Source organism: Alternaria burnsii (genome assembly GCF_013036055.1).
Source record: "Alternaria burnsii strain CBS107.38 chromosome Unknown 728, whole genome shotgun sequence".
Lineage (NCBI taxonomy): Eukaryota > Fungi > Ascomycota > Dothideomycetes > Pleosporales > Pleosporaceae > Alternaria > Alternaria burnsii.
This window is the reverse complement of record NW_024066122.1, coordinates 561,937-581,685: the sequence shown is the minus strand read 5'-3', so window position 1 is coordinate 581,685 and position 19,749 is coordinate 561,937. Positions and strand designations below refer to the sequence as shown.

Below are 19,749 nucleotides of genomic sequence, written 5' to 3'. Positions count from 1 at the left end.
CACATTCTCAGGGTACAACGCGCATTCTCTTTCGCTAGCAGATCAAATATTCCCGGTATCTTCGCCAAGAGATCCAGAAGTTGGTAGACTAGGTCGATCCATTTGAGACTAATCACATAGGAAAATTTTCTCACTTCGATCATGATGGGTTCTATATCCGCAATGCTACCATCGCCCACCAACTCTGCATAGGAAAGACTGGTGACGATGCATCGCCATGAAGCTGCGTCTAACACTACCACCATGCAATCAATACTGGTCGCCTTAGCAAAGCTTACAACTATAGGGAGAACTGCCAAATGCGCTCAATTCATCACTACCGTACAGGCGACATCGCCATCTACAAGGCTATCTAGGCGCTAGAAAGATTGCAGTTTGTGAACCTGAATGAGAACATCGAAGGTTATTGCATCAGAGGCAAAGAACATCTTGACGTCGATCAAAATGCCTTGACTGTCGTTGAGGCTGCAGGAGCTACCAACGACGACGACAAACTGATTAGTCGCGTACTTTGGGACACGTCATGAGCACTGGTCTCGTGCGAAGCTCTTTCAAGCTACGCAATGTTCATTATGGTCCGATAAGCACTGACAGTGAGCTTGTCAGATCGTCAGCATTTGCTTAGCACCTGGGCAGCCTACTGTACCCGTACGGGCCGTCGCTCCCTTGACTGCGCAATGCAACAACACGGCAGGAGACAGCCAAACATCTCAAGACTATGCATTAACACACGTCTTGTGACGAGACAAGAACATCATCCGCATAGAAAGAGGAACTGGAAACAAGATAAAGCAGTAAGAGTAGGAGTGTCAGGACGATGAACGAACTCTGTGCATCAATTGTTGCGGTGTGGATCGCTAGGGTCAACATCCGGCTTTCCCGTCGCATCAAGAGCACGTACGCAACGACGATTTCTACCTATACTCTGTAGATCTCTAGTTCACCTCTCGCAGGAGTCCCTTAATACCCTATTCGGCGTCTGGAATAGATACCCATGGCACGGAAGCAGTTGGAGTCGGAGTCGGAGTCGGAGTCTTGGGTTATGCCATAGCAGTTCCGATATCTTTCTTCCTTGCAGATGGACAAGTATAAATATAGCTGCTCTTATCGTATCAATCTCACCCACCACGACCATCGTTGCAATTAGAGCGGCTTTCCATCTCGACTTTGCCTTTGCCTCTTTCCTCGAACAAATATAGCGACTTCATACTACTCACGATGAAACTGCACTTCGTCATATCCTGCCTCGCCATTGCAACCACAACTCAGGTAAGCGTTTCAACATCGCTCTCCGCAAGCATGGTCTAACGTCAGCTCTTCCTGTATTCAGGCGGCGTCATACTGGTGCAAATGCACAGGAGGCTCCGATGTCGATATCACTGGAATAACATACAGTTGTTGTTCAAACGGCGTTAGTATCACCAACAAGGGTACACTCACGGGCCAGTTCTTCAATAAGCACAAGGACTGTGTGGTCGATGCGGGAAGCCCGCTGGATGTGACGTCGAATTCGTTTGCCAACTGTTGCAGAGGAGATTCCAGAGCGAAGCTTAATGGTGCACAATGCAATTTAAACTGATTTCGCAATAAAGAACAGTTGATAGCCTGAATTCAGCCCTTCTCTTGATTGTAACTATCTGCTCAGTTATCAGCATCTATAACACACCGTATAACGTACTGTGGGAAGTCACGAGTAACAAGAGCGGCATCCATAGAAAGTTGAGTACGTACCGTATGTTGACGCGGTGAGATGAGGATGCTTTGTTGAGTTCAGCGGCAATCTTAGGCACGGTTGTAGCAACCGACTTCTGTCTTATAAGTTAAACCCATAATCATACCCGCCGTACTGATAACAGTTTTGCTTCGTAATGCTGCTGCCGCCGAGCGTCCTCGATAGTCTTTGTCCATGTATGCATACGCCCAGAAGCGTTTGCACTTGCTGCTTGCGCGTACTGAAAATAATGATCTGCTTTTTCCCACGTATCCTCTCGTTGGTAAAGCATACCCATACGGAGAAAAAGATCAATCATGCTGCCAGGGCTGTTGTAGAGTGTATACTCTGCTCGCTCCTCCACGGCAAGGAGCACAACATCGACGAATTCGTGCTTGCCGTACCCGATGAATACTTCCATAACGGTTAGTAGAGACGAGAACAAGGGGATTGTCCAAGCTTCATCTTCCAGATCATTGAGCGTGCGGACAGAGACGGCCGCACAACTCAAGGCGTCTTGTACATGGTGAACGTCTCTTGCGTCCTTGTAGGTGGGAATTAGTGCGACAAAAAGATCAAGTGTTTGCTGTGGGAAGTCCAAAGGTTGGGCTTCGCAATGTTGCGCTATTGCGACCAATCCTGCTTTGGTAGTCTTGTCCATGACTGAAGCGATCATTTCTGCCATGGCTAAGTGACGCCGGATCTCTGCTGTGTCGAAGTTGGCAGAGATAGTAAACGAATACGAAGGCAAATTTGAGTAAGATTCATGTCTCTGGCGTTGAAGCAGATCCAGAACAAGCGGCAGTGCTTCGTTCTGGCGAGCCCAGCCTTATAGCATCTTGATGAGTTGGCTAATGTGCTGTACTTTCCTTTCATCCCGAAGGCCGTGCTCACGCACGTGAGCTTCAGTTGCTGATTCTAGAATTCTATCGGCTGTCTTCGTGTCCTGTGAGTGCATGTACAGCTGGGCGACTTTGTAGACCAAAGAGGTGACCAGGTCATTCGTTGGCGATAACAGACTTCGATGGCCAGCCAGTGCGTCTAGGTCATTCTCCAAGGCTTTAGTATGTTGACCTAACCTTAAAACTTGCCCAGCCTTCGATACCAGATCGTCATAGTAGCTTTTCGAATTTCCATCATACGTGAACCTAGGATACCACAATTCTTCTTCCCTACCGTTCTTCTTGTTCTTATCCTAAGGCGTAGCTGGAGCAGCGGACGATGCGTCGAAGGGTGACGCGGCATATGCTGATGGTGTTGCATATGTTATCCCGGCTGGAGCTGCTGAGCAGTCAGAAACTTCGGCTAGAGTGACAAGGCAGGTGAATTTTTACTTCACGATGCTGCAGCAGAGGCAGATGAAGGCAGCTTGTGACGTTGTATATATCTAGCTGTCGATCTCTGAACTTGTTCGATTGGAAACTATCGCTGACCAAACTTATAGTGTGTGCCTTTGCCTGCCGACTTTCGTTCTTGGGCATGGTTCAGCAACCAATATGCTGTCTCGCCTGAGAGATCCTTCAGGAAATCCCATTTCTTCAGTTTCTCTTTATATGCATCTGTCTTCTATGCTGTTATCTTCCCAACATGGACCCCCTTAGTGCTACAGTTAGCATCAAAGTAGAAACGTGGAGTGAAAGTAGATTGGAAATCGATTGTCTTTTATTAGACAGGTTCTAACGTCTTCGCCTCCTGTATGATTGGATGAAGCGGCGGCAGGATATGACGTCCCACGATGCCGTATGGCAATGTTGTTACGGCCGCCAGATAGAATACTTCCATTACATCTAAACGGTAATACCCGTTTTGGCAAGACGATCCATGCCACCCATAAGAATGCTGTTCATAGCCTGTTTCTCATGCGATTCTGCAAACGTTTTGTATTTGTTATCGTGCCACTCCTTCGCTGAGATGGGCTTGCCCTCCGGATCCTTATATTCGATATCGTTCTCCGGGCGCAGAAAGTACGCAATCGAGTAGCGATTCTGTGTCGCTGTCTCGGGAGTCGGAACGACACGATGCATGCAAGACGCCAGTCTCTTATCAGTCAAGAAGCGTAGCGAATCGCCCACGTTGATGATGGCGTGTCCCGGGCGCGGCGCTACCCACTCCCATTCTTCCGTCTCGGGGTTCACAAGCTGAAGTCCCCACTGTTTGCTGAACAAGAGGGTGAGAGAGCCAATGTCTGTGTGTTGATTGTGGCCAACGCAGGTAGAGGACAGGTTCTTGGGGTAACGGAGGAGGACGAGAGTCGTGTTTGAGTCGGCATGGTCGCGGTGGTGTTGCTCAAGTCGGTTGGCGGGGTTGGCACCGAGGGCATTCGATAAAGAGTGCATTATGGTCATGGTGACCAGGTGTGACTTTGAGATGAAGTCATCGAAAAGACGCGGGTGCTTCTTCACGGTGGAGGGTAGGAGCGGGGAATTTGCGCCGATCTCGTCGCGCGCGACCTTGAGAGTCTCGTAGTTATCTCTTGTGTGGGCTTTTACTCCGGCAAATACACCAGCAGGCTTGTAACTGGATACTCGGTCAGCACACGATTTGGACTTTGCAAGACTGACTTACCCATGCTTGTGAGTTCCACGATCATCCTGCATTTTTGTGTCGAGCGGCTGATCAAAGAATTCTTCCATGGCCTTGTACATACTATCCTCATCTTCGAGGAGGCCACGGCTACTCTGGCCCTGAAGATTGACATAGAAGAAGCCGGCTGTTGTACAAGCGGACATCAACTTGGCAACTTCGTGCTCCTCGTGGGCGAGCAGTTTGGCAAAGTCGATTGTTTCGAGGTGAGCAACCTTGAGATTGCTCTGCTCTTGAACAATAGATTGAGACATGGTAAGCAGAATATATTGTGGGTGTGGTTGAAAGGCGTCTGAACAGTTGGAGAATTGCAGCCCGTGATTTGAAGCAGTGATGAAGTGCTGGTCTAGCGAAAGTTTTCAGTGAGGGACTGGGGCTTAATTTATACCTGATCAACGACTTCTCTGCCTTCTATTCCTCTGGAGACCGTTAAGTTTCTATGACAGCATGCTGACCGAGATCATATCCGTCTCCGCACTCATCGTGATCTCAGCCGTGGAGCCGTCAGCATACTCTTGTCGGGCAGCTTCCTTTCTCGTAAGAAGCGGGATTCAAGATACGACATATTCAGTGGCACGTAAGACCATCAAAAGTCTGCCAGACTCAACAATGGCCGAATAAGGGCCGAACAAGAGCAGGTCGCGTCAGCCTTCTGGTCAGGCGTGCCAATGATACAACGTCGGGTCGTTGCAAGACGGGACAAGATCCTTAGAGAATGCAGCGGCAGTAGTGAACTCCGTACCGATCTCTGGTTGCGAAGTCGGTAGCTGGTCCATAAATTCTGTGCGAGCTCTCGTGATGTTTGACGCAGCGATGAAGATCTCGATTCGCTTCGAGCTGTAGACGTGCTTCAGGTCAACTGGACGCGAGCGAGGGATGCCTTACGTAAGTTGCCTTGATATGGCATATGGTCTGCGGCGACTTCGTGCATCTGACCGGAGAAACTAAATGTCTTGTTAAATTGCTACTTGGGCCCATAAGAGAACTTACCCGTATCGCTGGCTTCAAAGTAGCATTAGCTTAATACAGCGTAACCCGTACTTTTAGCTCCGCTTATCCCCCTAGATGTAGAAACACTATTGTACAAAACGGGGACTAACTCCGATCTAAGCAGCAGAGCCTCGGTCAAAGTCCGGGATGAACGGCAGCTGTGTTGTACGAATCAGGTAAGGAGAAGGTGTGGATGGGAGTTCCTGGACGATTATTGGGCCACCTCGGGCCGTGCCGCGCCGCGGTTCTCGGCACGCCATCCCGCGCCCACCAAACGTTTGGACGATCAAGGCAGTATGACGCAGTCAGCGGCCTCTTTCATCGTTGGTTTCTTGATCACGTCGCTAGCTAGAGAGCACCTGCAGTATAGGGCAACACGTTTTTCCCGTGCTACGCGATGACGTTGCTCTTACCCATCTTCGATGGAGCTGCGGTGGCGCAATGCCCAGCCTTCAAAACGCGCAACCCGGAACTTGACCACACCCTCCAGTGGTCCGCCTCTTTCCTTTGACGTCAACCGCACACCGCCTGCCGCCTGCTACATGATGGAAATGCGAATCCAATCGGACCTGGAACGAGCATCCGGCAGTACCAACGGCGACCGAGTCGACTTCGACGGTCCAAACGATACATATAATCCGCAGAATTGGTCTTTTGCAAAGAAGTCACTTAACACGTTCCTCTACGGACTTACGACGCTCGGCTCGACATGGGCGAGTGCGGCATACTCGCCGGCCAACGAGATTGTTGCGCACGACTTTCAAGTTTCCAACGAGGTTGCCGTGCTAGGAACTAGCGTCCTGCTGCTTGGGTAGGTCAATTGACGTTCCGAACGTCGTCCCGTGCTCACGATTGTGGTAGTTTCGGCTTCGGGCCTCTGGTATGGGCCCCCCTTTCTGAAGTCTACGGCAGGAAATGGCCGACCGTCGCACCCTGCTTCATATCCGCTCTTTTCTCATTTGCGACCGGCGCCTCCAAAGATATCCAATCCATTATCATCACCCGCTTCTTTTGCGGCTTCTTCGGCGCTGCACCAATCACTTGCACAGGTGGCGTCTTCGCAGACATTTGGGACTCTTCGCAGCGAGGAAATGCCATTGTGGGGTACGCATTGGCTGTCGCCGCTGGCCCCGTAAGCGATGACTTTCTTATCCGATGACAACAGACTGACTGGTTGGCTAGGTACTTGCGCCGATCGTCGGGGGCGCCATTGTGGTTTGCGGCGTGTCGTGGAGGTGGACCGAATACGTGGGTGTCCCTGTTACCGAAAATGGCATCATCACTAACGTTCCCAAGATCACCGGCATCATCCAGCTACTCACCGTCGTCCTCGACGTAATATTCGTCGATGAATCGTACGCTCCTCGCTTGCTCGTATCAAAAGCCCGGCGTCTGCGCTTCGAGACTGGGAATTGGGGACTCCATGCAGAGTATGAGGAGCTGAATATTACTTTCTCTGGACTTTTGCACAAGTTTGGTGTTCGTCCGTGGCAGATGCTGTTCACGCCGATCTGCGGTCTCATCGCATTATACGCCTCCTTCATATATGGCGTCTTCTATGCCTCTCTCGCATCATTTCCGATCATCTTTCAACAGGATCGCGGCTGGAACCCACTAGTCGGATCCTTGCCGTTCCTTGCTCTCTTGCTCGGCATTCTGTTAGGGTCTGCACTCAATGTGTTGAATCAGGTTGTCTTTTACAACCGACGTCTGGCTTCCCAAGGTGACCACAAGGCCATCCCAGAGGCACGTCTGCCACCTATGATGGTCGGGTCGTTCGTCTTTGCAGGCGGCTTGTTTTTAATCGGCTGGACATCGCACCCACGTTTTCATTGGATAATCCCTTGTACGGGCGCATTCTTTGTTGGCTTTGGCTACTACACGATATTTCAATCCGCGCTAAACTATCTTGTCGATACATTCCAGCGCTGGGGAGCGTCTGCCATCGCGGCCAATACTTTTCTTCGGAGTATTCTGGCGTCCTGCTTCCCAGCCGTTGTCATTCCACTGTATGGAAATTTGGGCACTGGACCGGCAAGCAGTTGTTTCGCCGGGTTTGCAGTCTTGATGATTCCCATCCCCTTTGTGTTTTACCAGTATGGAGCATGGCTGCGGACCAGAGGTCGATGGAGCTCGAATATTGGATGATGATGACTATATTCTGAATCCAGCTAGACGTTTATATAGTGACATAAGATTCACATGGAACTAATCGATTCAGATCCATTGCTGGCTTATCTGAAATTGACTCAAAATACTGTTCGGCGAAGGAAGCAGCGCTCACATCCCCGGCTAGCAGGCAACATACGGGTAGTATGAAACTACTACAGAAATATCACATCATGTAAGGATCATGTCTTATGATGTTGATAACTCAGAGTAACTGCATATTTTCTGATCTGTCAACTTACTATCTTTTTCTCAAGTGACTTCCTTACCAAGCCTTTTCCAATCATGTTCTCTCATTTTGCTAGGCTCACACGTGTCTATGTAAGTTGAGCAGAGGATTTGGAATCTGTCTCTAATCAGAACATGCTATGCATTATGATATGAGCTCTGCTGCATCGAAAGGTATAAGGACTACGTCTAAATATCGTAAGAGAGCTACGCCCAAAAGTCCCCTACATGTCTTTATTTGTACTAGTCTAAGGAAGTCAGGATACATACAAAGGAAATAATATACTATTGCCTAAGCTCAAAACCTCCGAACCAAAGCTTCCGATTACTACCCCATGTACCCCTAATCACTCTCTTCTGCGCGTCTAGCCGTCCGCGATACAGCCATCCATGCTTCTCATAGAGCTTAACAAACCATATAGACCCACCCTGATCGACAAAGCCAAGGTATTGAAAATCTCCAATCTCGTCATGTTCGTGCTCGCTCAAGAATGTGCTAGGTCGGGACTCATCCATTCCCACGCTGGGAATCTCGATGGAAAAGGCTTCTTTCTCTCCCTCTTGCCAACTTAGGTATTCGTAGTTTCCTGTCCACGGACCCGAGATTAAGTTCCAGATGGTTTGAGATGAGAGGCGCGGGGTTTGGTTACTATTGATAGCTTCTAGAAGGGAGGGCCGACGAATGATGCCGAGTGTTAGGTCACCCATGTGCTTGCGGATGAAGGCTGCTGCTCTAATTCCATGACAGACTGCTAGGTCGAGCGGAGTGGATCCAATGTCATCTTGTGCTAAAGGGTCAGCACCATATTCTATGAGTAGGTCCGCGATGTCGAGCTTGAGGTGGCGCACTGCGTAGTGGAGTGCGCTTCGGCCATTGATATCTTGAGTCTTTGCTGAAGCGCCGCGAGCGAGAAGAATCTGAACAATGGACTTCGAGCCTCGTGCTGAAGCTACGTGCAAAGCTTCATTGAGCTCACACATTGGGAAGGGGGTGGTCATGATTGAAATGCGGTCTGCCAATCCCTTAGTATCGTCTTGACATGATAAGATTGGCAGATATTGGTGCTGGTTCATGTCACTTAGCGTTGTGACTCCTTGTTCCGCGGTGGCCGTAAGACCTCGTGGCCCAACGCAGCCGCGCGCGATCAGAGCTTTTGTGATATTGTCCTGTCCTTCTTCGATAGCAATGTCAAATAGGGATTGCTGCTCGTGGCTGTACATGCATTTCATGGATGCGCCCATGTCCAGTAGCGCTTCCAGAGCATCCTGGCAGCTGTTCGAAACCGCGACAATCAAAGCGGTGGTACCACCATCGCCGAGCTGGTTCACATCCGCACCGTTTTCAGCAAGAAGCTTTATGATTGCCACATGGTTGTTGCCAGCGGCGATATGTAGAGGTGGTGATGTATCTGCATGCGCCAAAGTGATGTCTGCGCCCGCACCAATCAGGGTCTGAACGGCTTCGGTATCTCCTAATGCTGCTGCCAATTGCAATGCTGTCCAATCGTATTCGTCCAGCATATTTACGTCAATCTTTTTGTCGATCATCTTCTTGATGATACTCGTGTAGCCTGCTCTTGCGGCCGTTTGAAGAGGGCCCCACCTTAGATGGGTGGTGGTCGTAAAAGAGAGGCGATCTATCAGCTCCAGCGCTAGATCTTGATGGCCATTTTCGAGAGCCTGTTGGAGAGGAGACACGTCATCGACGTCTACCAGGGCGATATCGGCCCCCTCAGCTATCAAGGTTGATAAGACATCCTTATGCCCGAGGCGGCAAGCAAGATTCGCTGCGGTGATCCTCTCTGAGGTCATAGAGTTGACCTGAGCACCGTGATCGAGTAGGCACCTCACGATTTCTGCAGCCCCCCGTTTTGCTGCGTGGTGAAGTGCGGTCCACTTCATATCATCGACAACCGTGGCATCTGCTCCGGCGTTGAGCAGTAGTTTGACAAGCTCTAGACTGGAGAGCGCTGCAGCTGCGATGATCGTGAAGCCGTATAGTCCACCTTCCTGTTGTACATCGACGTTTCGATCGAGTAAGTATCTCACCACCCCATCCTGATTCCTCGCCACGGCAGCTTGCAAAGGAAACCCAAATCGACCCCTTGTACAATCGCAGTCGAGGTCTTGATCTGCCAGCCATTTGACTACGTCTACCAAGCCAAGCAAAGAAGCGTAATAAATGGGGTTCTCCACCAAGGTCATCGAAGTGCTAACTTCTTGCCCGGGCTCAGATCCTTCTCCCGAATTTGACGCAAATTCATCGAATTCAGAGCTGACATCGGAAAGCTTCTCCCAGTCGCTTTCCCTTTCCCTGAGCTCGGCTTCTAGAAGCAGTGTCCATACTTTCCACTTGGACGCGGTAGGATCGAAGGCCTTTTGTGTTCTCTCTAGGATGTCCTGTGAGGGCGGAGTTGACCTTTTGTGAAAACTGTGAAAATACCAGGCCCATGATGCATATGAGAGAAAGGGATAGACGGATGTATCCTGTGGTATTTCCTCAAACACATCTAAGCTGAGATAGCGAAGGCATATGTTCGAAATCCGTATCTCCTCGGTTTTCACGTCCGCCAGGCCAAGGCTAGACGCCCAAGCGCTGCCGGTTAGAGAGTTGCGCAGTTTTGAGATGTATTCTTTGACAGAGAAATGCACGAAATGTACTGTGTGATCTGAAAGCGGGGTAGTCGGTGTCTTGGATCTCAGCTGCAGCAAGGATCCACACCTCCCCAAGATCATTTCGTTGACATAGTCCTCGTCGACAAATCCATCTTCCCAGGCGTCTGGAAGCTCATCAGTATCTGGGTATTCGTCCAGGTCCTCGTCAGATACGACTAGAGCTTCCGCAAGCTCTTTAACAAGTAGAGGCCGAGCGGCAAAGAGTACCCAACGTAGAATTGTGACCGCCATGTTCTTGTTGTTTGGTGCTAGTTGAACAATCTTCTCCAGCTCACGGGAGTAAGCTTCACTGATCCCAGTTGGCATTTCTTGCACAGCTGCCCTGAGCTGTTTTGCGTTCTGCCCCGGAGAAATCTCATTTTCAAGGAGCTTGATCCAGAGAAACATGCCTTCACTGCGTTCGGCGGCTCGGTCGGCAATTTCCTGCCTCAGAGTCTCTTTCTTCTTCGGCAACTTCTCATTGACCACAGACTCGGTAAACGACTTCACGTCGGCCGTAGTGTCTTTGGCTGTGATCTGATACCCGAACGCGTCTACTTCCGCCATAGCTACCGAGCTCTTACCCAGTATCTCGCGGATATCCGGCACATCCCTGCTGACCACCAAAATTCGGGATTTGGATCGAGTGAGGCATTGAACCATATCGCGGAGGAAGTAGTTTCGTGGGTCATGGTGATGGTAACGAGTTCCACTGTCAATATCAGCACACTCGTCGAAACCATCAATGACAAACGTGCAGCCAGGAATGGCGTCTCAAACAGCCGTGGAAAGATCCCACAGCTCGACGGGACTTAATGTATGTTCCTTGTCACCAGCTGTGAATGCAGCGTTCATCACCCGAAAGACTGCATCGTTTTCTTGTAGTATCTGGGTCAGCCAGCTTCGAAGGATCGCGTAAGGGTCGCGTGTAGCCTGATTATCCGCCACACAGAAGAAGAAAGCAAGTGGCTCTACGCTGACCTCTTGCAGATGTCTGATAATCCAGGCTGACAGGAATGTCTTGCCGAACCCAGCTGGTCCATGAACCCAGAGTAGACGACCTCTCGAAGACTCATTTCGTTGCCAATCCTGGAGTTTCTGCAACTCTGTTGCCCAGTTACAGGTGCCTTTGTGATGATAGCGTAAAGCTGTTTCGTACGTGTTCCTAGTATCAATGCCATTGATCCAGGCTGAGAGATGCCTACGGCGATCCTCGCTCACTCTTTGAGAGTTGTACGAGTTCTGCTTGATATTCTCAAGAATTTCGTCCAGGCTTCCTCTCACAAGCTCATTCTGAACAAGTGTAACAAGCTTGAATACTTCAGTCTCGTGCCTCTCTATTGCGAGCATGGGCTCTTCGACATATCTCTTGGCAGTGCTGATCGTGCCTTTGATAGCTCTTTCTTGTTTAGACATTGGAAACTCTCACCCCTTGTATATGAATATAACAAAAGCCGGCTTACTTAATGTGCTCTTTTTGTGATAACTATAGGCATCAGCCAGGAATCTCAAGACGGCCGCGTAAAGTTGGACCAGAGTGGTCGTGAGCTGCCGCGTTATCACCGAGTCTCTGATAAGGACCTGCGTCTGCACAGCTGTATATCTGGCTATTATGCTTGATACAGTTTCTACACTCTCCAGTAGACCTCCGAAGACTTGGCAGTCGTTGATGCTCAGCTATAGCATGATTAGATAGTACTCATGCTCAGCAGCAAGTTGATAGGTACCTGAAGAAGCAGCCTAACCCCTGCCCAAGGAAGTACGGCATGCGCCAGGTCGTATTGTACTGCTGCATCTCCAATGCGAATGAATTGGTCGACCCAACCAGACACTTTGTCCACGACGTCTCTCACGCGCACCTCTTTTCCTTCTTTATTCGTGAAAAGCACCCATTGTTTCTCCTCGCATTCGTTGCGCTTGTCCGCAATGACTCTGAGAATCGACGCAGGATCGGTTGCAGTTTTGCGCCCGTCAAAGCGAAGCTCATCTTTGTCGCTGCCTTCCAAGCAATCGAATGCTCGCTCCCAGAGATTCGCTACTATATCCTGTGAAAGCCATCAGTAGCTATCTTATGGATGCTTCTCAGGTTGGGCTGAACCTTACTTCATCTTGGTAGGGCCCCATAGTAACCACGTTGCTTCAAATGATTGATGTTCGGTTCGGGATACTTGGAGTTGCCAGTGACACAACGAGACGTGTTGCTTTCGCCCAGGTAAAGGCATGTATGCGCGCATCCAGCCTCTGTTGATTCCAAGAAAACAGGTTTTCGCAAGGTGTCATGGACGTGAGATTGAGGCGCCTGGGTGTAACCATCATTTGTGCGGGGTCATTTTGGGGGCCGTTTCGATGGGAATTCTTTTGCTGTGGCTCTTCCCGCACCACACCTCTCAAATTCAAACAACTGCCAACCACGCGCATTGAGTTCTCTAGTGCGAAATAGAGTAGAACAATACGTGCGCTGGAGGAAAAGGCGTGCCTCTATCAGCAATTTGGGAAAATGAACCTAAGATAGACAATTCAAGACGGTCGCCTCTATCTTCATGACGTTTATAGCACGACACTAGATGCACGATGTGAGAAGATAGAAAAGCTTGATTGATGGGAGAGAAAATCAAACTGTATCGGTATGGTTGTATAGCCGATGCAATGAGACGCTGGATAATTTCGGAGCACAACCCGTTGTCCTAAAGGGCTCTAGTTTCCCCAGACATCTGTCATTTCTGTTGCTGACTCTGTACGATCGACATGCGACAGAGTCGAGCTCGCCTACCTTCAGTCGTCATCGAGACGACGCTGATGGTCCCTGCACATAAACCCGTTGCTCGCGCTGGACGAGTCTTTTTTGGTGTTGCGGACGTGCCTCGATAGTTGGCCTGCGGCAACCCCCGAAGCACCGTTCAGCGGGGTTGGCAAGCTGCGTGAGCTGAGCGGTCCCAACAACGAACAGCTAACGACAACGGCAGCCTCTATTTCCTCTACCGCTAGCATGTCGCAACCGCTTTGCAGCTGCGATTTATCGCCATGGCGGCCGTCTCTTTACAATGTTCAGGATCCTACGCACAAGTTAGAACACATACTCCGCCAGATTGGTCAGCAGCATCGCTTGAAAGATCTGATCCGGCTCGACGTCTCGGACCTCTGGCTCCCTGTCCCGAAGAAGATAGTCCAAAGACTGTTGGGACACAGGTATACCAAATCCTTCTTGAACTCACAAAGCCAACATATGGACGATGATCTGCAGCTGAATCTTACCGGCGAACACGTTGCTCTACTTGACTCAGACTCAATCGGATTTGACGAGGGCGAGCTACTCGGAAAGGGGGGCTTCGGCGAGGTCTATCAAGTCTTCCATCCATGGACTGAGATCGGATATGCGAGAAAAGTCATCACTCGCCCTACTTACAAGTATCAAGAGCATCGGGATGTAATGAAATGCTTCAAGCACGAGCTTTCTGCAATGCAGCGAGTGCAGCATCTTCATTGTGTAGATCTGGTAGCATCGTGTACCTCGCCGGAAGCAGTCATCCTCGTTTCATCACCTGTAGCGGACCGAAATCTTGCCCAGATGTTGAATTCCGATCTCTCGAACCTCGATTTTGAAATACTTCGCACTTCTCTTGGATGTATCACGTCCGCTTTGGCTTATTTACACCGAATTGATATCAGGTGATCTGGCACTCTACCTTCGATCAATGTGGATGCATACTCACAATTTCAGACATGAGGACATCAAGCCACAGAATATTCTCATACATGGCTCGAGTATACTTCTAACAGACTTCGGCTCCTGGCAAGTTGAAAAAGTGGCCTTGCGAAAAGGAGCAAGCTGATTCATGCAGTCACGAGTTTACCAATGGCGATGCGTCGACCACAACAGGTCCAGCAGAGCACACCACACCCCGCTATCGAGCTCCAGAAGTCCTCGACTGTGAGCCTCGAAACAGACTTACAGATATATGGGGTTTAGGTTGCGTACTATTCGAAATCCTGGCTCGGTTGCAAGGCCACAAATTGAGTGCTTTGATAGGAACATGGCATGAGACTGATAACAGAGAGGTCAGCTTCGCCAGGAATTTACAGGCTGTCGCCCACTGGTTCGAAAAGTTGACAGGTGAGCGCGACAATACACAGCACGGCTATAATCGCAAGTACACGTGGCTGTGTTCCTTCACCTACTATGTAATGCTCAATCAGACGAGACTACGGCGACCGTCAGCGGCACAAGTTCTGAGGAGGCTGCAAGATTTGGACGCAATCTATCCAGTCGATATAATAGTGAAGCCTTGTTGTGTGGTCCGTGCAGCGTCTATCACATCACGAATGGCCTCTTCCGATTGCATTCCGCAGTGGCCCATCTTGGACTTGATGTTGGCAGACAAGAACTTGTCACACATTTTCCTCGACACGAACCTCCACATACTCGGTATGAGCGGAAACATATCGAATCTCCATGATGTGATGGCGGTTGCCACGACCCAATTCAATCCTTCCAGACTCGTGGACCTTCTTCCGATTCGGACTGCAATGTCTGGTATACAAACCATGGCTCGTTCGATGCTACCTACTGGGAGCACCCAGGTATTTGGGCTAGGGAAGGACGGTGACCTTCTTGCAGAATTACTATACAGCACATTCACTGCAAGTATCATAGATACACTTTTCAGGGTTGACACACTCAACCTCATATTGGATGAAGACATGCTACCTCGGCCGCGAACAGTCCAACTGAGTCTACTTACGGTCTGTCTAGAGCGCCTCCCTGACTACAAAGTCCCTTTCTTGGTCCTGACCTTCAACCCTACCGAAAGAGAAGTCACAGGTCTGTCCTACCGAGAGGGAAAAGAGCTCTGGACCGATGGTCTTAGTATTGCTGCTGTGACATTTGGAAAGATAGAGACGGAAAAATATGGAATCATTGCAAAGGCTGTGGAAGCGCGACGAGCAAGATACAACAAGCTTGTAAGCACCGCTCCAAGCTCGGGTCGTTGGAAAAGCTAACAACAGTAGCTCAACGAAAACAGAATCATCGTAAAGGTGAACTTCATGACGCACTCTCTTGACAATGAGAACAGGAAGCTGACAAATTGAATAGGGCTTTAAGGAGGGGCAATGCTTTCGTTGCCGCCTCACCAACGAAACATGCAGTGGTGTGCAAGCCGGAGGGTGTAAGCAATGCCGAGCGGTTGGAATGAGTTGCAAATTCAGTCCGGAAGACATAGCACACGGAGGAGAAAGTTCACGATACATCGATTGGGGGTGGGTAGACCAGGCAATCCAGACGCGCTGGAATAGTTGAGTACCAGTCATGAATATCTACCATACTGTTAGACTAGACTGGGGTGTTGGTTCTAGAACGAGTCAATGCCAAGTGGATGTGAAGTAGTCAACGCTTCGTGACCGCCATTTGCGCTAACAACAGTGGTGGTACTTCTCTGTGTGGATTACACCGAATCTACGTTAATTAGCTTACAGCCTGAGCTAATCTGAGTGTTCTCACATCTATATAGTAACCCAATCTCTATGCATTGCTAGTCTGAGTATCGCGCTGCCCAAGCAGCATGCGCCGCAGTCCATTCTTCTTCCTCTGCTGTCCTAGAGCTGATGCGTCCATACTCTGCGGTCTATTCGTTCCATTCCCGGCGTCAATCGATTCTATGCCATTCTCGTTCTTTGCCATCGCTTTCGTTCCTGCTGACCTTGATCTGCTCGCGTTCATCGCCGCATCATCCTCTCTGATATGAATCACTTTCCGCAATTTCTCTCCCCATTTGTCAATCTTCAATCGTTCTTTCCAACCATCATTACTCTTCTTCCACCGCTCTTTCCACTCATCATTACTCTTCCACCACGTGTACAACGGGCCAGACAACAACGCTAGCGTTATCACCCATGTCAAGATGCCCGCCAAGGCTTATATGACGCATCAGCATCGATCAACTGAAGAAAGCACTGCCGTGGGCGAGACATACCTGTATAACCAGCAACATAAGAACTCCTGAAAACGCCATCTTCAGCGCCATCAACCTTGATCTGCTGCCGCGCAAAATGATCAACCGGCAGAGCAAGGAGGCTCGTCATGAAGCTCAGCGGCGTGAAAATTACCGTCACGAGCGCGAATGCAGACGCCGCGATGCCAACAACAAGACCATTTCGGGTATCTTCGATGCTGGCGTAAGTCCTCTTAAGGTCCAGGTACGATTCAATCGTCTTGTCGACCCTGTCCGCGTCTCGATGTATCTTGAGGATACGATTTTCATACTCATTGATCAAGGCACGCGCCTCCTTCACCAACGCCCATCCCTTCTTCTCTTGACCAGCGGCCGCTTCCTGAAGCCTCCGCGTCTCTCTGAGGAATTTATTCATGATTTTCGCCTGCTGCTGAAGCACGGCAGAGATCATGTCCAGCTCGCTATGTATGTCAGACATTGTATGAATGAACTCTCTCTCCTTCTTCTTCTGTCCCTTCATTGTTAAGATATCCTGCTCACCATCAAGATAGCGTTGGACGTCAGACAGCGTTGTCACCACCGCGACTTCAAACATCTGGAGAGCGGATCTGAACCTTGAGCCCTCATCTTCCTGGTCGTGCTCTTCTCCAAATTCGAAGACCTGATTAGCGATGACGAGGCCCATCTGTAGCTCGACCGAAGGTGTTGGCTCGCTCATGTCACCAAAGAAACGCGGTGTTTGCCACCCATCCTTCGAGGAGAACACCGCAATCCTACCAGAAACTCGCTTACTTGAGTAAGCAGACAAGAGGACTGATTCGTATTGCCATAGCCACATTTGTGGAACCATCAGTATTGGCGCACGAGTAGTGTCAGCATCCTTCGATGAGTTTGATGGGTCTGATGATCTTCTCCACACTCTGGAAACCACTTGATCCATGTTTCTTTTGTCAAAGAACATCTCATCCATGCCTGGGAAGTACGCCTCGTCTAACGTACGATCTAGACATATACCGAGTAGGGTGCGGTCGCCAAATCCATACTTTGAAGCTGGCAGTTTCTTGGAGGTCTTCTTGGCGTCTTCGTATCTTGCACGTGTACCGAGGACTTCGCATATTCTCTCTAAAATGAGAAAAGGAAACTGTATGGTCATTATTGCGGTTCATGTGCTATGAGGGAAAGCTTACCACCATGGTACTGCCGATCGTCCTACCTTCGACGACCAGCGGGTTGTACATCGGATCCCGGTAAGTGAGCACTGAGTTACCTGGAGTGATGATGGGTGGGCGGATACTTGCACAGAAACTATCCAAAATTTGCGTGTAACACCCGGACGATCTTCGTCTGTTCACGATACCCTCAATTGTTCTACATATATTCTGCAAGTTGTTAACAAGATGCTGTTTTGGCACCTGCTTCTACATACGTAAAGCACGGGCACCTATCTTGTCAGCTATCTCCGCTAGATGACTGGAGTGACGACCAACATTTGTGTGCGGAACATGAACCCATAACAGTATCTCATCGTTAAAGGATAAATCATCTCTGGAAGATGTATCACTTTGACTCGGATTCCACGGTCCGTGCATCAGATCCTCATCCTGGCCCAAAGTGATGGGTTGACACTGAGAAGCCGATCTGTGAATTTGCGAAAATTGCTCGAAGGTCCTCCGCATCGTCCATGCGAAGGAGAAGTAGTCAGGTTTTCTCGTGGGGGAGGGGCTCCGCTTCCAAAGCATGTTGATATCTCGAAGACAAACCATCACGCGGAACTCCAGAGATCTCTTGTCTGTCGTGTTATCCCATCCATAGTCCCCGGATAGAAGCTGGAATGGTGTTCTGCCGTGAGATTCTTTGTATGGATCAGCACCTCTTGCTAAGAGGGCCGCTACACAATCCGTGGTGTCATAAAGAATCGCTGTCCACAGAGGGGTGCGTCCATCAGAAGGGACCCTGTCCAAAGCTGCAGTATCTTGGAATTGATCGAGAACAAAATTCATGATGCGAAGAGTTAGAGATCGGATTTTGAGGTCCCGGTCATAGTGCTGTTCCCACGGACCAAACAAGAGCGGGGCTAGCTCTTGAATGGAGAGTCCAATGTGTCTCATTGGTATCTGCGAAGGCCTGTCCTGGTACGTGTCTAGAAGTTGTTGTAGCTGTTGGATTCTTGCCTGAACCGGACCTAATTGAAGAACCAGAATTATAAGAATTGATCTCTTACCCGCAGTTCGGGCTTATTGACGCACCATCATTTCCTCCCAAGGCACTGGTCGCTTCGAAAGACCTGTCACCTTTCTTCGGAGACCTTATCTCTTGAACAGATCTGTCATCCTTGAACTCGGCGCTCTCAGCACCCGAATCTCGTCCGTCAGCCTCATCGTGGCCGGCCTGATCATCGGAGGTTATCGCAGTAAGCACCTGCTGTCCATCCGCAGGGGTAGTGAAAACCATAGCAGAAGGTGTGACTGGTGAGCCGCGCTGCAGTCAAGACGCAAGCTACGATGCGAGGTAATTTGGCAAAGAACAGATTAAATAGCCGCAAGATGTTGCCACAAGGCAGAAATGATGGCCGTGGCTGGCTTACCTCCATGGGGGCCGTTTTGGCGTGTCGAAGCGAGGTGCCCCGCCCCCTGTATCTCTGGTTGGCTCGCACAACCAAAAGCAAGGCGACGCAGAAAGTGTTGTCAGCACGCTTGATAAGAAGTGACACTTGCATGTGACACATGCACCTGATGGAAACTACGAGGGCGCTCATGTGACTTCGTACGACGAGGAGAACTGATTTCAGACCAGGCGTTTCAACTGCGCACCAAGCAACAGGGGCACGGCAGTCCCCTGTACACAATGTATCTTGCTAATCTGTGGTGTGCAGCTACTACTAATTAGTGTAGACACGGTAAAGGTAGGGGGGTTAAACTAATATACAATGACAATCGTTGCAACGAGGGCTAAGTGTACTAACTTAGTTGCTACGAGGTAAGCTGCGGATGGGTTGTATAGTCCTGTGCGCGCTTGCGCAGTGCGCGCATGTAAGTAGCTATACCTATTGTAGCTAGGCCAAGAGGGATTTACTCGTACATAAGCAAATTCTCTCAAGCATTTACTGCACGTTTGTTCTAGATCGAAACCACGACCTTTGGGCCCCATTCGTCATGGTTGGGAACGCTTCGCAACGCATATGGACTGGAATACAGTGGTTCACCACAGAGCTATTGAACTATAGGCAAACCAAGCACGACGTTTCTCCGGAAGAGTTCCTGGCACATTGCATGTCGCTCAAGAGCAAAACTCTGGAGAGGAAAGAGGCTATTCAAACTGGCTGCTGGGAGGGAAATGATGAGGCACCAGTGCCAAAAGAGTGCACATATCGTCCCTCGGATTCATTGATTTCGACAGGAGGGTTTGGAGGCAGGGATGAGGCGCCAATTCCACAGCCCTTCGCTTTGATCTAGAAGTAAGCCACGG

General features: G+C 49.8%; 7 protein-coding genes across 7 annotated transcripts; 3 read left to right on the top strand and 4 right to left on the bottom strand.

Annotated features, from left to right (window-relative positions):
- Positions 1 to 1,832: 1,832 nt before the first annotated feature.
- Positions 1,833 to 2,396, bottom strand: GT037_009560 (uncharacterized protein; the record flags this gene model as incomplete). Its single annotated transcript, XM_038934607.1, has 1 exon — positions 1,833 to 2,396. One exon carries the CDS (start codon positions 2,394 to 2,396, stop codon positions 1,833 to 1,835), a length of 564 nt encoding a protein of 187 aa, XP_038782882.1.
- Positions 2,397 to 2,906: 510 nt separating this feature from the next.
- On the bottom strand, positions 2,907 to 4,859 carry GT037_009559 (uncharacterized protein; the record flags this gene model as incomplete). Its single annotated transcript, XM_038934606.1, has 4 exons — positions 2,907 to 2,992; positions 3,513 to 4,228; positions 4,277 to 4,640; positions 4,808 to 4,859. The coding sequence occupies 4 exons, from the start codon at positions 4,857 to 4,859 to the stop codon at positions 2,907 to 2,909; spliced, it is 1,218 nt and encodes a 405-aa protein (XP_038782881.1).
- Positions 4,860 to 5,706: 847 nt separating this feature from the next.
- On the top strand, positions 5,707 to 7,432 carry GT037_009558 (uncharacterized protein; the record flags this gene model as incomplete). Its single annotated transcript, XM_038934605.1, has 3 exons — positions 5,707 to 6,095; positions 6,146 to 6,416; positions 6,467 to 7,432. The coding sequence occupies 3 exons, from the start codon at positions 5,707 to 5,709 to the stop codon at positions 7,430 to 7,432; spliced, it is 1,626 nt and encodes a 541-aa protein (XP_038782880.1).
- Positions 7,433 to 7,966: 534 nt separating this feature from the next.
- Positions 7,967 to 12,460, bottom strand: GT037_009557 (uncharacterized protein; the record flags this gene model as incomplete). Its single annotated transcript, XM_038934604.1, has 5 exons — positions 7,967 to 11,048; positions 11,136 to 11,733; positions 11,800 to 12,013; positions 12,064 to 12,381; positions 12,440 to 12,460. The coding sequence occupies 5 exons, from the start codon at positions 12,458 to 12,460 to the stop codon at positions 7,967 to 7,969; spliced, it is 4,233 nt and encodes a 1,410-aa protein (XP_038782879.1).
- An 862-nt stretch (positions 12,461 to 13,322) lies between these two features.
- On the top strand, positions 13,323 to 15,424 carry GT037_009556 (uncharacterized protein; the record flags this gene model as incomplete). Its single annotated transcript, XM_038934603.1, has 3 exons — positions 13,323 to 13,966; positions 14,176 to 15,295; positions 15,344 to 15,424. The coding sequence occupies 3 exons, from the start codon at positions 13,323 to 13,325 to the stop codon at positions 15,422 to 15,424; spliced, it is 1,845 nt and encodes a 614-aa protein (XP_038782878.1).
- Positions 15,425 to 15,854: 430 nt separating this feature from the next.
- On the bottom strand, positions 15,855 to 18,735 carry GT037_009555 (uncharacterized protein; the record flags this gene model as incomplete). Its single annotated transcript, XM_038934602.1, has 6 exons — positions 15,855 to 16,246; positions 16,306 to 17,425; positions 17,472 to 17,663; positions 17,711 to 17,725; positions 18,045 to 18,424; positions 18,531 to 18,735. 6 exons carry the CDS (start codon positions 18,733 to 18,735, stop codon positions 15,855 to 15,857), a joined length of 2,304 nt encoding a protein of 767 aa, XP_038782877.1.
- Positions 18,736 to 19,436: 701 nt separating this feature from the next.
- Positions 19,437 to 19,736, top strand: GT037_009554 (uncharacterized protein; the record flags this gene model as incomplete). Its single annotated transcript, XM_038934601.1, has 1 exon — positions 19,437 to 19,736. One exon carries the CDS (start codon positions 19,437 to 19,439, stop codon positions 19,734 to 19,736), a length of 300 nt encoding a protein of 99 aa, XP_038782876.1.
- Between the last annotated feature and the right edge of the window lie 13 nt (positions 19,737 to 19,749).